Here is a 14,771-nt window from a genome sequence, read left to right on the forward strand (position 1 = left end):
TGCAGCCTGTTTAAGCATCTTCACTGAAAGATACTGGGCACAAAATATCCCCTCCCAACCCTACTTCACAGTATTTTGTCTAACAGCGAGCTGCATTCTCACGTCTTTAGTTTCAAAATCAGTGCCATAAATGCTTTTATCCAAGAAGAAATGTTGAATTTGGAGAACTTCTAATGCATTGAAGCTTTTCGTTTCCTTTTTTTTTTTTTTTTTAATCTAGACAGCACTTCCATTGCCATGACGTGCAGCTTGTCTTACTGTACTAGAGGAAGACAACTTGATTCAATTTTGACTTAGACTGAAAAACTAGTTTGCTTTGCTTACCATCTTTGCTGTTTCACAGGCATTTGATGCTTTAAATCAGCTGTGGAATGCTGAAAGTTTCACTTGTTTTTATGAAGCCATAAGCCTTTGAGAAGTGGAGAGAAAGACTTCCTTGCTTATCTTATTTTCTCCTTTGGAATCAAAGATGTTCCTTTAAAAGTGAAACACTACAGAGTTGCAAAAATTTGAAACAGTATGAGTAAGCATCGTTTTGCAGCTTCTTTGATGGAATTGGTCAAACTTTTTATTTTTTACTTTTTTTTTTTTTTTAATACAGTATTCTGTAGCTGACTTACAAGTACATGGTTCATTTGAAGGGGACATCTTTTTAAATTCCCCATGAAACAGTAGGAAGGCAAAAAAAATAGTATTATCCACTTGCTTTTTCATTCAGGTTAATTGAATGATATCCTCTATTTTCTTTACACAAGGATCTGAAGGCATTTTGAACTGGGAACACTGACTTCAAATTCTAGACAAAACTGAACTTTGTGTGGAATATCCCCACCACCCTCCACATCACAATCAATACTTTAAGAATGAGATGCTGAATATGTAGAACAATCCAGCTCCATCCTAGATGGTTAGATGTTGTGTGGAAGATCATAAGAACTGCTTATTCCATTCATGAGGAAAGTCAGATGGGTAGTGTGGCATTTCAGGGAAACTTTACTTTGAAAATTACAACACTAGTACACAGCTCAACTTTTATACATTTAACATCTGCCTTTTGAAAGAAATGTTAACAATTTTGAAATGAAATTAAACATTGGTTTAACTTTTCTTCACAAAAGCATAAAAGTCATGGAGGGGAAAACTTAACAGGCAACAATAAAAAAAAGGTAAAAACAACTTTTCCTTTTAGTAGTCCTCTGGTAGTAAAGATAGAACAACTTCCACTTTTTTTTTTTGTTTGCGAAATTATTTTTCTTGGTCCAAAAAATTTAAGAGTGTTTTTAGTATCTGCTTCTGCCTCCACCTCTGTCAGATCTGCTTCCGCCACGGCCACCACCTCTGGGTGCTCCGCGGCTTGAACTACTGTATGAATCACGAGGCGGTGGATAGCCCCTTTCCATGGATGGGGGAAGACCCCTGTCTTGTCTTCCAACACGATCACGGCCACTTGAGTAGACATCACTTCTGCTGCTTGAGTAACTTTCTCGGCTTCCATATCCATCACGTGTGCTGCCGTAATCATCATATCGACTGCTTCCACCATAAGATGGCGGGGGCCCTCGTGCAGGTGGAGCACTACGTGAGTTACCTGCAGGGTCAATGGTCAGGTAATATGGCAACACCATAAGTTATATATAACAATTTCAATCTGAATTTACAGAACTGCTGTATTAAATGTTTACTGTTACTCTTTTGTATGTATCGAGATGCTCTTTATATAATCTGCCATGTTAAGGGTACTTAAAGTGGGAATTGAGTATCAGGCAGTGAGTGGATTTAAAGACTTTGAAGGAATGCAGACGGTGTTTATTCAGGCAGGCTCTTTACTGGGTATTCCAGAACAGCTTGTTACTTTAGAGAAGAAACTCAGACATTTTCCAGAGATAGTTGCAATTCTGAACTGTAGACTTTGCTTCTTTAGTTTATAGCTTATTTAACAAGACGATCAAATGATAACCAACAACTGCACTTTCACTGTAGGGGAAAAAAGCGTGCCACTTCCCCCTAAAACACGAGCAACCTAGTAAAGTCAGATTTTAATGACACCTGTAAAAATTACTATGTGAACCTCAAAATGAATTCTTACCATAACTCTCATATGAATCTCTGTAGGATCCTCCACTTGGATGATCTGAGTAGTCTCTGTCACGCCCGCCACCGTATCCGTCACGATCACTGTAAGAGGAAAGACTACTGAGACTTAGTATAAATCAGCTGGACCACAGCAGAAATAAAAGGATATGGACAAAAATCCAGTAGTAGATACCTATAGCCCCTCGAGGGGTATTCATCACGTGAACTGGAATGACCATAATCACGATACGCATAGTCCCGTGGAGGTGGCGCATAGTCTCTTGTATCCCTGGAACTGGGATAATCTCTGCTTGAGTAACTACAAAGAACAAGAATCGAGTTGTTAACTACATGTCACATTTTGAAACAATCAGGTATCAAAACTCTTCTCAGAATAATTTAAAATTAAGCCAAGCTAAATTAGTAAGAAAATTTACCCGTCTTTAGTGCTGTAGCCATCATCTCTTGGAGACATGTACACATCTCTTCGTGATGGCATCGGTTCTCTGCGTGGAGGACCACCATAACTGTCTCTCCCACGTGACACAGGAGCTTAAGAGAAGCAACCCAAATTTTAGAATTTAACCAGTGCTTGAACACACAGAACACTCCTCAAGGCAGTATTAGCCAAGTATTAGTAAACTGTTTACAGTGATTTAGGAATACCATCTGTTTACCTTTGCAATAATTTACATTTCTGCTTGTATAGTTTTAAAGCAGCACTAACAGCAACATCTTTAGAATCACACTGAATTGTACCAACAGCTACAAAGTGGCGTAAATAAGAGAACTGACAGAGAATGCACTAGTCCAGAACAGATTTAACTTAAAAAATTCAAGGAATTGCATTAGTTTCTGAAGACTAACGTACTGCAAGATCGCTGACTAAGCAATAATGTAGTTTATCAAGTTCTTACCTCGTCCTCCCATACTACTGCTACGCACTGGTCCTGAAGGTGCAGATCTTTTAGGTGGAGGGCCTCCACTCCGTGGAGGTGGACCTCTCTTCATGGGAAGTGGTCCTCGAGAAGACCCTAGAAGGGTAAGCCATACACCTCATTACTTCTGTGGTACTCATCTATATGCCCTTAAAACCTGAACTGCAATAACTGCTGTTACCACTACCGTGTCATCAACAGCAAACCTCTAATATTAGGCACCTCAAAACCCCTTTTTCTTGTGTTTTGGCCACTACTAGATGCTATTGGCAGAATTGAGAGCATGCCAAATTAACTTTTTCACAGCTTAAATTCCTTTTAAGAATTGTCTTACAGAAGTGAACCAAAAGCCACAGGGTGTGATGCAAGGGAGAAAGAAAACTGGTATCTGTCATCACAGCTTAAATGCTGAACGAGTTACTGTCCTCAGAAGACAAAAAGCCACCTGGGAAGATGTACTAGAGAAGATCCTACATAAAGAGGGAACAGAGGTACTGTAGGACCTACTACACAGACTCTCCAAGAATGGAGTTCTCACTATTTCCATCTTTTCCCCCCATTACACCTCAGGTGCTGCTGTATTTTTAAATGACTAATTTGATACTGAAAAGTCTCTAAATAAAGATATATCTAAGTTAAAGAATATCCAGTATCAAGTAGCATATTACCCCCCCACTTCAGAAAACTTCAACTTAAAACACTGTAACAAGTAACGTTTAACTTCCCTAATTGCCATTGTGACCCAGAAGGATCAGTCATTTAAACACCTACAGTTTACTGAGTTTAGACCACTTTCTACATACAAACAGAAGGCAGTTCCCTGTCCCTGGTGGAAGAGAATCACTTTTTCAACTTGAATACCAGAAAGCTTCCTTTCTCACGTGCAGGGCAGGAGTTTTGTTTTTCTTTCATAGCCAAAAGTCAGGTAGAGTGTTAGATGTAGAAGGGAATCTTCATATTTGAAAGCCTTTTTCTTAAGGTGTACTTGCCCAATCAAAATTTGACTCAACTGCCGAGATCATTATTAAAATGATGAAATGTGAACAAGGAGTGCACTATTCAGCTCTTTGACTTTTCCAGTAGGATTATTGTCATCTTCCAATGGGATTGTCTTGTATGTTGTCCAAGTATATAATGAGATAGGTAAATACATACCCAAGTGACTCCCTCTTGAAGGTGGTCCTCTTGCGCCACTTCCGCCTCTTCCACCTCTAAGGCCCCTGGGAGGACCTCTGCTTCGTGGAGGGGGTGGCGGCCCACGCCTACCACCACTTTCAAAGGAGGGCTTGGTTGCTTGTTCCACTTTAATTGCTTTCCCATCTAATGACTAAAGAAGAAGCTGCTTTACTTATTGCTCAGTCATGTTTGTATTTCTTAAATTAAGCCCCTCTTGCTTCACTATTATAGGGCTTCCATTTTATAAAGTTAGAGCAACTCTAGAACAGATTTCAGTCTTCAGTATTAGTCCCCATGTACTCAGCAGCATGTTGGGCCTATTTCTACAGTACTTCATTCTTGTTGTATTGATGAAAAATACACAGCAGCATCGAAAAGGATTTTCAGTCAAAACAAGTGTCCAATGACTACGGCAGCCCCATGTCATTTATACTGTAAATGAAATATGATTTATGAGTTCCAATTTACTTCCAATTGCCACGAACTTTTGTACCAAACTGACTGCACCAGTAGTTACAGGATTAAGCTGAAGGTATCTTAGCTTCAGTTGGGGTTTCTGGCAATGGGGAGGCCGTTTAAGTACATTTGCTTGATGTCCTGATTAAACGTTGATCGCTGAAGTATTTAGAAGTAATTTCAGCATCTACAAAGCAGATTGAGTATGGTAATTCACCCCTCTTTTCTACTGTTTCAAGCTGGGTTTTCAAAGAGGTGACTGCCACAAATTACTCTTACTTGCTTTTGCAGAGGGGACTTTTCTTTGAAGTGTATTTTCTGGAGCACAGACCTGCAGTAACAGGAACTCTGCAGCCAGCTTATTATACCTCAAATATGAGCAGGTAGTAAGACATATTGAGTAACTTAAGTTTATCAAATTTCTTTATCGCCTTTCAGACACCTCACATTTGGTCAAGAGAACAGAGTCAAAATCACAAGCTCTGCTGAAGTTGGCTTACTGCACATCTATCCTGGCAAATATGTTTATTTGCCTTTTTGTTAAATATCTGACTCTGCTACAATACTTAATGAATTAGAAGGGAAGTGCTGTTAATTGCACTTCTTTATTGCAATAATGGTCAAAAACTGACTGCCACAAGTATGTTACTCTTGACTGTTTTATCGTGGTAAATAATCACCAGCAATCTTCTTCACTAAAGTCTCCCTTTCTGAAATCATCCACTCTAGTAGCTCATGTATTCTGCCACCAGAGTTGTACCTATTGTTTGAAAAACCTGTGTATATCCAAAAGGTCTTGACATTGTGAAAAAAAATACTAGCAAAAACACACTGATCTTGTCTTTGACTTAATAGAATTCTTTTAATTATATGAAGTTTCTCAAAAACACATCTGACATGACAAGCTGAAACATTCCAGGAGAACGCATTAATACCACTAATCCCTGGAACTTAGTTTGTATCTCATAATTTTGCCATCACATCTCGTATCTCAGTCATCCTTCTCAAAACTGGAAAAAAGTAGGCTTGAAGCCTTAAACTTTGCCACCACAACCGCTGCTGTCCTATTTCATGAGAAGTTCCCGACAGCTTGTTTCATTTTGGAAACCAAGTATCATCACTTTTCATTACCATGGGGTTTTGAGTATCTGGATGTCAAGTCAGTGTGTTTTTTTGATTCGCTTTTTTAAATGTAGGGAGCAGAGTTTTCCCAATGATTTCTACTATTTCCTTATGTCTTGAACCCATGCATCTCACCAAGGCAAAACACAGTTTTCTTTTCAAACTGCTTTCCAGCAGTCCTGAAGTCCAAAAGGTTTTTTTAACCCAGAAGGCGTTTGTGAAAGTTTGTCCTATTTTAAAGGGAGGGAACATTTTCATGTTATCAGTTTTCAGGTCAAGTAGAGAGAGGTCTGATCTTAATGAACAGATAAAACTCAGAACAAGCCATCTCAGAATAAGGAACTGTTTTTCCAATGGGCCCAAAGAAAAAAAACCAACACTGTCAAAATGAACTGATTAGTTGGTGTTTATAATCTTGAATCAGAGTGTTACAGCAGCATTTGTAGCATGATCCGGGCACCATTGAGTGGCATCACCTTAGTACTAGAATGTGGGGAAGTCTACTGAACAATCATCTAAGGCTAGTAGTAGATTTGCAATCATAATTAAAAACTCCCACATGTGAAATGAACAACCTGTACCATTTTGTACTGTGCCAGCGAACCTCAAGCAAACAATTAGAGAACTGTCCTGCAAATTGCTCATTTTCTGACAAAGAAGTTAAATGTAGTGTATTTTGAAAACTTCAATGGCCATAATTTAAGAGCTCCAAAGAAACTTGCATGAAACAGCAGCCTAACATCACATAGGGTTTTCCTCTCAAATGGAAGATTTCATTATTGATGCTGCAGTGACTCCACCATGTTCTCTGACATCACATCACGAAGGCTTCCTTTTGCCAAATACATTCAAGAACTGAAGATAATTTCCTATCAGGCTGAGCTTCTGCTTATTTTATCAATTCTTCACCAGAAGAATGGGAAATAAGTTTCTGATGATTAGAGGAAGACAATCTTCTCTAGTGCTGAGTACAGTTTAGACTGTCATTTGGGTTGTCGTATTTGCTTCCAATATCTCAACACACTCCAGCTGGCTTGGCAGCTCTTCAATTGGAAGAATGGAATACTTCAAATGGAATTTTATCTCTGGCTTGTCCCAGATGTTTCTCTAAGGTCATGTTCTCTTTAATTATAGATTTTTTTTTTCCCCCTCAGGGCTTAAGACCAGAAGTTCACAACAGCCTGCTTCACAGAATGTTCAATACATGCTTGGAGTATTCACACTTGTATTTAGATATGCAGGTCCATTTCATGACATCAGGATATTGACTTTACTACCATGCAATTAAGATTTTTCTGAAGAATTCACTCTAAGATTTTTACTAACATTTTTTACTAACATTTTTACTGTGCTGCTCAGGCTAAGACTGATCCAATTCTGCAGAGAAAATAACTTTAATTGAAAAAATTGCCCTTCCCCCAAAGCTATTCTCTCCTGACCTTCTTCAGGACTAAAATTTTCAACAAGCAAGTGGAGACTAGTTTATGCCTGTTCCATTTTAAAACAAATTCTTTAATCCTTTTCTTCCCTTCCCCCCCACCCCCCAACACAGCAACTGCAGATACACTCTTGCAGAAATCATCGAAGTCAGCCTCTTCTACTGGCTGCAAGTTTAATTTTTCTTTGGAATGACAGAATGAGCTACACACAGGCCACACAGAACCTTCTCCCCTTCCTAGACTGTAACTTAATCCTTATAGGTTGCTTGAACTATTTATTGTCTGCACAGTACTTCTGCTACTGCGTCTTTTGAAGTGCCTGGAATTTTAATTAGAACTCCAACCCATTGCTTCCAAATGTGAATAGAAGCTTCCATTTCAGACAGATTAGAACGATCTCTTCCCACAGCATTCCTCAACCATCACTCCTCTTCAGATCTAGAGTAGAGTCTTTTTGAAGTACAAGCATCACTTATTGTCCAGAAGGCTTTCTCAAGATGAGGACGAGAGGCTACCTCCCAATAATCTTCCACATCTTCCATATCCATGGTTAAACCATGCTAGACCACTATAGAATTGGAATGATATATAGTAATACCTACAAAGTTTATGTTAAATGATCATTCTTGGTCAAATCCTGAGTGAGAAAGTTCTTTTCATACTTCGGTGTTCAAATTTCAAAGCTGACGGAGGCATGTTTAGGCTTGCAGCTCTGAAGACAGAATCCATTAGAATGATGACCCACAAGGCGATACCTTCTAGCAGTTCTTGAGTGATGCATGTGGTGCAGTCCGAAACATACATCTCAGACAAACATTAAATCTCATTTAGCTACTTTACTGAGCATTATTTGAATAAATGTTTCCAATGTGATCAAAAAGATTAGTACTAAAGATCTAGATCAGTCGGTGTTTTATTTTCAGATGCATTAAATGAAAATGGTGCACTCCACAATCAATTCCTAAGATAGTGACTAAACTCCTTTCAGTCTGACAGTTTTTGGTGCTTCAAGTTACCATATGTGAGGGTTCAGTGGAATGATTAATTCAGAGGAAATCAGGGTTTCAAAACTGCAGGTAAACAGGTCTTCAGAACTGTAGCAAACTACACAATGGGAGGTACATTTAGTAACAGGTACACCTTTAAGGATGTTTAGACCAGCAACAGAAAGGACCTTATCTGACTTGTCACTCTCCACCTTGAGAAAAATGACTAACTTGTTTAAAGAGGAAGCAAGCCTCTGAAGAAAGCAACACTAACCATCATGAGACTCTCCTCAAGCACACAGGAACTAAGAAGCACACACGGCAGACACAAACCAAGGAATAACTACATTTTACTATATGCATTCTCAGCGAACACTAGAAAAAGATTTTTTTATTGCTAGAAGCACAAATACTTATATGCATTACCTATGGACTGCAACAGACATTTTTCTTTCAATTCAGTATCTTGCACCAACAGCTATTAAAAACCCAAGTGTTATTCAATCATTGTTAAGTAGAGGCTTTAACCTTACAAGAAAGCACCACCAGAAGCACTGCTTACAGAAAGGCCGATTCAGCATGACCTTAACACCTGACCTGTTCAGATTATGCATTAAAGACCAGAGACTGAAATTCAAGTTAACTGAGATGACAGCTTGCACTGTCTAAAAAGACAGCATCTCTTTGAAGATAGGCTGCTGTTGACTATTAAGTTACAGACTTGCATCTATGTTTTCAAACACATCCTGAAAAAGACACAGATCACAACAGCTTGTTGAAAGAATTTACGTTATCCTGATGCTAATCTCAGAAGTTTTTGATCCAAATTTTCAGGTTTTATTTTCTTTTAAAGCCATTAAATACATATTAGTTATTTAGTATTTTCTCTAGTAAGTCATATAGTTCCACTGTAGGGTATAAACAAGCAATTCAATTGCTAGTTAACTGCAGAACTATTTCACAGTAACTAGAAAGACGCTCCACATACATGCCAAGTGGGTTGGCAATGCAACTCACATATGTAAGGACACCTATAAATTAAGGGTGCATCAATGCACCACAGAGTAGGGAAGTCAAATTAAACCCATGTTAAGGGGAACATTCATAGTTTTCAGGTAAGTCACTTCCTCAAATTGTAATTTCTACAGTACTACATTCAAATACAATAATAAAAAAAGCATCATAGAACATGAAATAGTGAAGAGCTGTCTACTAGAAAACCATTTATCACCAATTGAAAAAGAAAACTATGACTGACTGATGGTCAGGCTTCACTTTCTACTGTCATATCCAGGATAAGGAAAACATGATTCCAACTCCATGGAAGCTCAGAAGTAATACATTTTGACAGATTTAAAGCTATGACTTGTCTCCAGGATCTTCTAGCTGACTGTCTTTCCCAGTGTTATAATTAGTTAATTTACTCCATAGATCAGTATTTCTGGTTAGCAGCAACAGCAAAGCGTGATTGATCTTAATTCCTACCTTTCCATTCATGTCTCTGGCAGCATCTTTTGCATCTGCTGGACTCTCGAACGTTACAAATGCAAACCCTCTGGACTTGTTGGTTTCACGATCTTTCATCAAGAGGACTGTGGAAATAAAGCTTTGTTATTCTTTTTCTGTAATTAGGATACAACACAGCCTTTATTTAACCTTCAAGCTCAGAACTTCTTAGAGGACGTGAAGGTATCATCATTTCAGATGATCAACACCAAAGAGTCATCACAGCTAAGGTTTTTTTAATCTTATAGTAGCAAGAGTATTGTGGTTTTTTTTTAATTGTTTTTACCTTCCACAATGCGTCCATATTTGCCAAATACAGCCTCAAGGGCTTTTTCATTTGTCTCTGTGTTCAGGCCCCCGATGAACAGTTTTCCGGGACGATCTGCTTCAACCATTTTGACGCTACGAATGACCTATTAAAAGTATACAGCTGTCGTTAATAAAACATTAAACTAAATGAGGCTTCCAGACAACCCCATGGAATATTCAGCTTTCCTCAAGTGTTCAAGGAAATTTTCCTTGAGTGGGATGTCAAGTAAGAGATCTGATGTATAATGAATAAAAAAAAAAAAAGTGTAATAGGCTAAGGCAAATAGGTATTTCAAATAAAGTCAACTTTGAGAAGTGAAGCAAAGCACTTTTAACATCAAATAGTATTGGTGCACATGGAAAAGCAGGTTTACTGCCTTTTTGCCCTTGATAATAATCCTAGGGGCTCTTAAGCCCTGCCACAGGTTTTCCAAAAAAACATACTTAATACATCAAGATAAAACCAAATGACTTAATTTAAAGCCAGGTGCGCCAATCCTCCAAATTAAGCACCACCTTTTACATTATTTTAAGAACATCGAGGCTACGTCAGTCAGTCTTGGCCAAGACACCGCAGCAGCCTGAATGGATGCCACTCCATCACTGCAACCCTGCACAAGGAGGCCACGGCTGAGGGGAGCGGGGAGAGAGCAGAACAAAGACAAAGCAAAGCCTGGCAAAGCGCCTGGCGCCTGTGGCCGAGCGTTACCCGCTCGCCTGCAGGCGGGAAAGCCCGCAGCGGGGCGCCGAGACAAAGCAGCTCCCTGAGGCGGGGGCTGCCGGGGGCCGGAGGGGCCGGGCCGGTGCTGCCTCAGCCTCACGGGCGGCGGCACAAGCCGCGGGGGCCGCCCCCTCCCTGCCCCGTGGAGCCGCGGAGGGGAAAAGGAGGAGGAGGAGGACAAGGAGGGGGGCGGCAGACCCTCGGCGCTCTCCACACACCTCCACAAAATGGCGGCCACCTCCGGCGGGGACTCGGCTCCCCGCCGGCCCCACACGACGACCGCCTGGGCGCTGACCCGAACGCGCGGCCCGACCCCATGTCCCCCATCCCTCCGCCCCGGCCTCCTCGTATCCTCCCCGGGGAGGCGCCGAACCCGCGGCGGGACCCCGCGCGGAACCCCCCGCACCTAAAATGGCGGCCGCAGCGCGCCCCGCGCGCCTGGGACCCCCCCGCGGCCCGCCGCGACCGCGCTGCTCCCTCAGCTCCGCGCTGCGCGGGGCGGGCGGGAGGCCAGGCCCGGCTCCACCGCGCCTCAGGCCCGATGCGGCGGCCCCAGGGAATCCCCGGCTGCCTCACCTACGCACCGCGGCGCCGCCGCCCTCCGCGGCCGGCCCCCAAGCGGCGGCGGCGGCGGGACCCCGTTATCCCCGCTGCCCAGAGCCCCCGGAGCCGCCCGGCGCCACTCACCCCCGCTCCCGCCGTGCCGCAACTGCGCAATGAGGGCGAACAAAGGCGCTGCGGGCCTTTATAGCGCTGACGTCACCGGCCGGCCGGGGCCCCGGATGCACGCGGCGCCGGTGAGGAGGGAGGGAAGGGGGGGCCGGGGTCTCCCTGGGGCCGCCTCAGGCCCCGCGCAGCGGGGGCACCGCGCTCGGGGTGCGGTGGGAGCGGGGCGGCCTCGCTGCTTTGGAAATAAGGCCCAGTGAGGGTCGAACTCGGTGGAAGTGTCTGTGTGGGAGTTCAACACTTGGAGCGGTCTCAAGGCTCTATTAATTAATATATGTGTATGTCATATGGCAGGCGTACGTCAATACCCCTTCCTCAGGGACTTACGGTGACCTGAAACAAGCCTGGTTTAAAATGAAATATATTATTCACAACACGGATTTTCCCACTATTTCAACTACCTCCATTTTTAATTATACCTGAAGTTGAATGGTGGGTATTTTGCCAAGTAAATTTGAGAGCTGAAAAGTTGGAAAGAACTCGCTAGATTTCCATAACTTGCATTTGTGTTTCATCTAAACTGTCATCAAGGCCTGTTTTCTTACAGTCACCCCAGTGTAAATATCACTCAGTCTTTTAACTTAAAAGCAAAAATGGATTTTTCTGTTACCTTCTCAAAAAAAAAGGTGACAAAACCAAAAGGGAAGTTGCCTGATTATTCTGTGAGGTTGTAAACCAGATAGCTGTTTTGTAAGTCCTTTCTCAATTTGTTATCTTTTACAAAAATTCAAAAAGTGTAGCTGGTTGCCGGGATTACTAACGTCATTCCCACTCTTTGCAGATCCCTTAAATTGATTCCTACAAGATGCAAAAAATAGGGAATTGTAGTGTAATGTTTTAGGGGGTTCATATAATTCCTAACTCATCCTTGTACATTGAGGGAATGGTGACCAGATGTATCACAGTAAATTAATACACCTGGTTCCTATGCTGAAATTCTACTAGCTAAAAACCAGGAAACTCAGAACCCCATGTGAAGCTCCCTCATCTCAGGTTTGAGTAATAAATAGGATGCCAGCGGCCAGTCCCTGTGCATTCCTAGGCATGGATTTTCTGTGCTGTGGGATGTTAGCTGTGGGGGCCAGTTTCCAGAGCCACTCCATGTTCTGGTACTGCGTCTGCATCAGTGGCATCAGGTCACCAGTGGCTTTTCCTAGGGCTTCTCAAAGTAATCGGAAGGGGTGGTATAGTTTTCCAGGCCGTGTTGTCTTGTGGCAGTCATAGGAGACAAAGAATAAGGGTCCAGCTGCACATTCTCATCCATTTTCTTAGCACTTGCCCAAGCCCTCTGTGTCTTGTATTCACTAATGTGGCATTCTTCAGACTGTTCTTCCTCAGAGGTGCCGCAGAGTCCACAGACTCTATTCATTCTGCCCAGTGCACTAACAGTCACATGGCTACGTAATTGTCACATCCTGATAAGAGAACACCAGACCCTATTCTTATCTTCAATTTTTCAGTCCCTTCTGTTCAGTTACTGACATTCAACTGCCCTATGTGTTAGTGAGAGCAGAAGGCAACATTGCTTCAGACTACCTCATAGATCTGCTGAGAATACAAAAGAAGGTAGCGCTCAAACACTCTGGACTGCAGAATGTACTTAAAAGATAACTTTTCAGCATAGATGCTACAAGTTTCTCGATGATATTACTGTCTACAGGAAAAGGGAAAGATGACCTTCTGTAACTCATGCAGAAGGGCAGTACTTTGGATCCTGCGTTTCTTCATCAAATATATTGGCCTTTCACCAAGTTCATCATACTTCGGGCTTAATCCAGATAAAGGCATCAGGAGAGCTGGGGATGAGGAGTACATAAATAATCTGATCACATAAGACTTGTTTTGGGGTTTTTGTTTGTTTGTTTGGCTTCGTTTTTAGAAAACCAAGCTAACAAGCATACATAATCACAGAAAACAGATCTGCACATACAACATCTAACCAAATAAGCCTGAAACAAAATATAGAGAACAACTGCATATCTTCCAAATGTTTGAGCAGAGAAACAATTAAAAGTATGTTAGAAAATGTAATCAGAACGAATAAAAAAGGAACATAATTCCCTCCAGATATACAGTCCAAAACTAATAACAGAAAAGATCAGATTAATACTTCCATGACAAGAACAATTTTCTGGGCAGCTGTCACTTGATAGGTATTTGTAGAAAATCAGTATTTTTGCTCTGTGAAAATGAGGGTAGAGTGGATCAAAGCATCACAAACCAATTGTTTCTGGGATTAACTTTTGTCAACTTTCTCTAAACCGCAACTCCATTATGTGTTTCTCCCAAATAACCTATTTGGGATCTAGTTGTGCTCCCTTTCAGTTTAGCAATACAAGGTGGATCACAATTCCCTGATCTATAATTGGAGCTTCCTGAAATGACAACTCAGTTTCTCCAGATTCAACAGAAAAGACACGTGAGATAAGTAATCATTACCCTTCCTTTATTCTTTCTCCTTTTGCCCAGTGCAAAATGGTAAAGGCAACACACCACTGATTTATGAGTTGGATAAAATTGTTGTGCATAGAAGTTTTGCATGGCAAATGCAAGCGTAACTTCACAGATAGATTGGAAACCAGAGTGGCAACAGGTTGCCTAAGCAGGAATTACAGAAAGGAAGATGGAGACATTACCTACCCTGGATCAACAGCAATACTTTTAGCTTAATGTCTCAGCAGTGAGTTTACGTCTTGCCATAGTGGCACGGAGCTTGGATTGCAGCCAGTGCTTTCACGTGCCCTGCTTCTCAGACAGGCTTTGCAGCTGCCCCTGGGCACTGCTCCTGCCTTTGCTACCTGAGCAAGTGGTCCTGGAGCCTGACACCACGCTCGTGGCACCGCTGTAGCTGCATCGTAGGGGGAAGGAGCAACACCAAGAGCTGGTGTGCATCCCACTGTTACTGGCCGTAAACATCACAAGCTGCTGAACCAGATATACAAACAAACAAAGATAAAACACTAAACCAAAAAACAACCAGCAAACAACCCCCCCTGCTCTCCCTACAAACCCCACCACATTTAATTCTTGAAAGCGATGGTTGCAACCCAAGGTTGCAATATCTGGGATTTCCACCCCTAATTTCTGAGCTGGTAAAGATCTAATTTAAGTTTTTCTCTGCTATGCAGGGGGCTAGAACCTGGAAAGAGGTTCTGGTATTAATCACCTATAGGAGGCTTTAGGAAAAAGAGCGCCTTTATATTTATCGTGAAACTGGAAATAAATAGGGAGCACTGCAGAAGGTGCAGCTGTGTGGAACCCAGCGCCAGCAGAGGAGTAAGAGAAGAACAAGGACTAAAGCGAGCGTGGAAGGCGAGGA

At 41.9% G+C, this 14,771-nt stretch overlaps 1 protein-coding gene and 1 non-coding gene across 4 annotated transcripts; both read right to left on the reverse strand.

The window, feature by feature from the left end:
• Nucleotides 1–970: 970 nt before the first annotated feature.
• RBMX (RNA binding motif protein X-linked) lies at nt 971–11,570 on the reverse strand. 3 transcript variants are annotated; one of them, XM_068696669.1, is made up of 9 exons: nt 11,414–11,570; nt 9,983–10,109; nt 9,676–9,782; nt 4,167–4,338; nt 2,991–3,107; nt 2,511–2,625; nt 2,267–2,392; nt 2,087–2,175; nt 971–1,588 (listed from the first exon to the last, which is right to left on the reverse strand). In XM_068696669.1, the coding sequence occupies exons 2-9, from the start codon at nt 10,089–10,091 to the stop codon at nt 1,281–1,283; spliced, it is 1,143 nt and encodes a 380-aa protein (XP_068552770.1). In that variant the 5' UTR covers nt 10,092–10,109; nt 11,414–11,570; the 3' UTR covers nt 971–1,280. The 3 variants fall into 3 exon arrangements, with proteins under 3 accessions (XP_068552770.1, XP_068552768.1, XP_068552769.1); XM_068696667.1 differs by having other exon boundaries at nt 2,087–2,190; nt 11,414–11,569; XM_068696668.1 differs by lacking the exon at nt 11,414–11,570 and adding an exon at nt 11,303–11,326 and having other exon boundaries at nt 2,087–2,190.
• LOC137863997 (small nucleolar RNA SNORD61) lies at nt 9,851–9,922 on the reverse strand. The gene has a single exon (XR_011101257.1). It is a non-coding gene; the product is annotated as a small nucleolar RNA SNORD61 (small nucleolar RNA).
• Nucleotides 11,571–14,771: the final 3,201 nt, after the last annotated feature.

Source organism: Anas acuta, chromosome 13 (genome assembly GCF_963932015.1).
Source record: "Anas acuta chromosome 13, bAnaAcu1.1, whole genome shotgun sequence".
In the NCBI taxonomy this organism is placed as follows: Eukaryota; Metazoa; Chordata; class Aves; order Anseriformes; family Anatidae; genus Anas; species Anas acuta.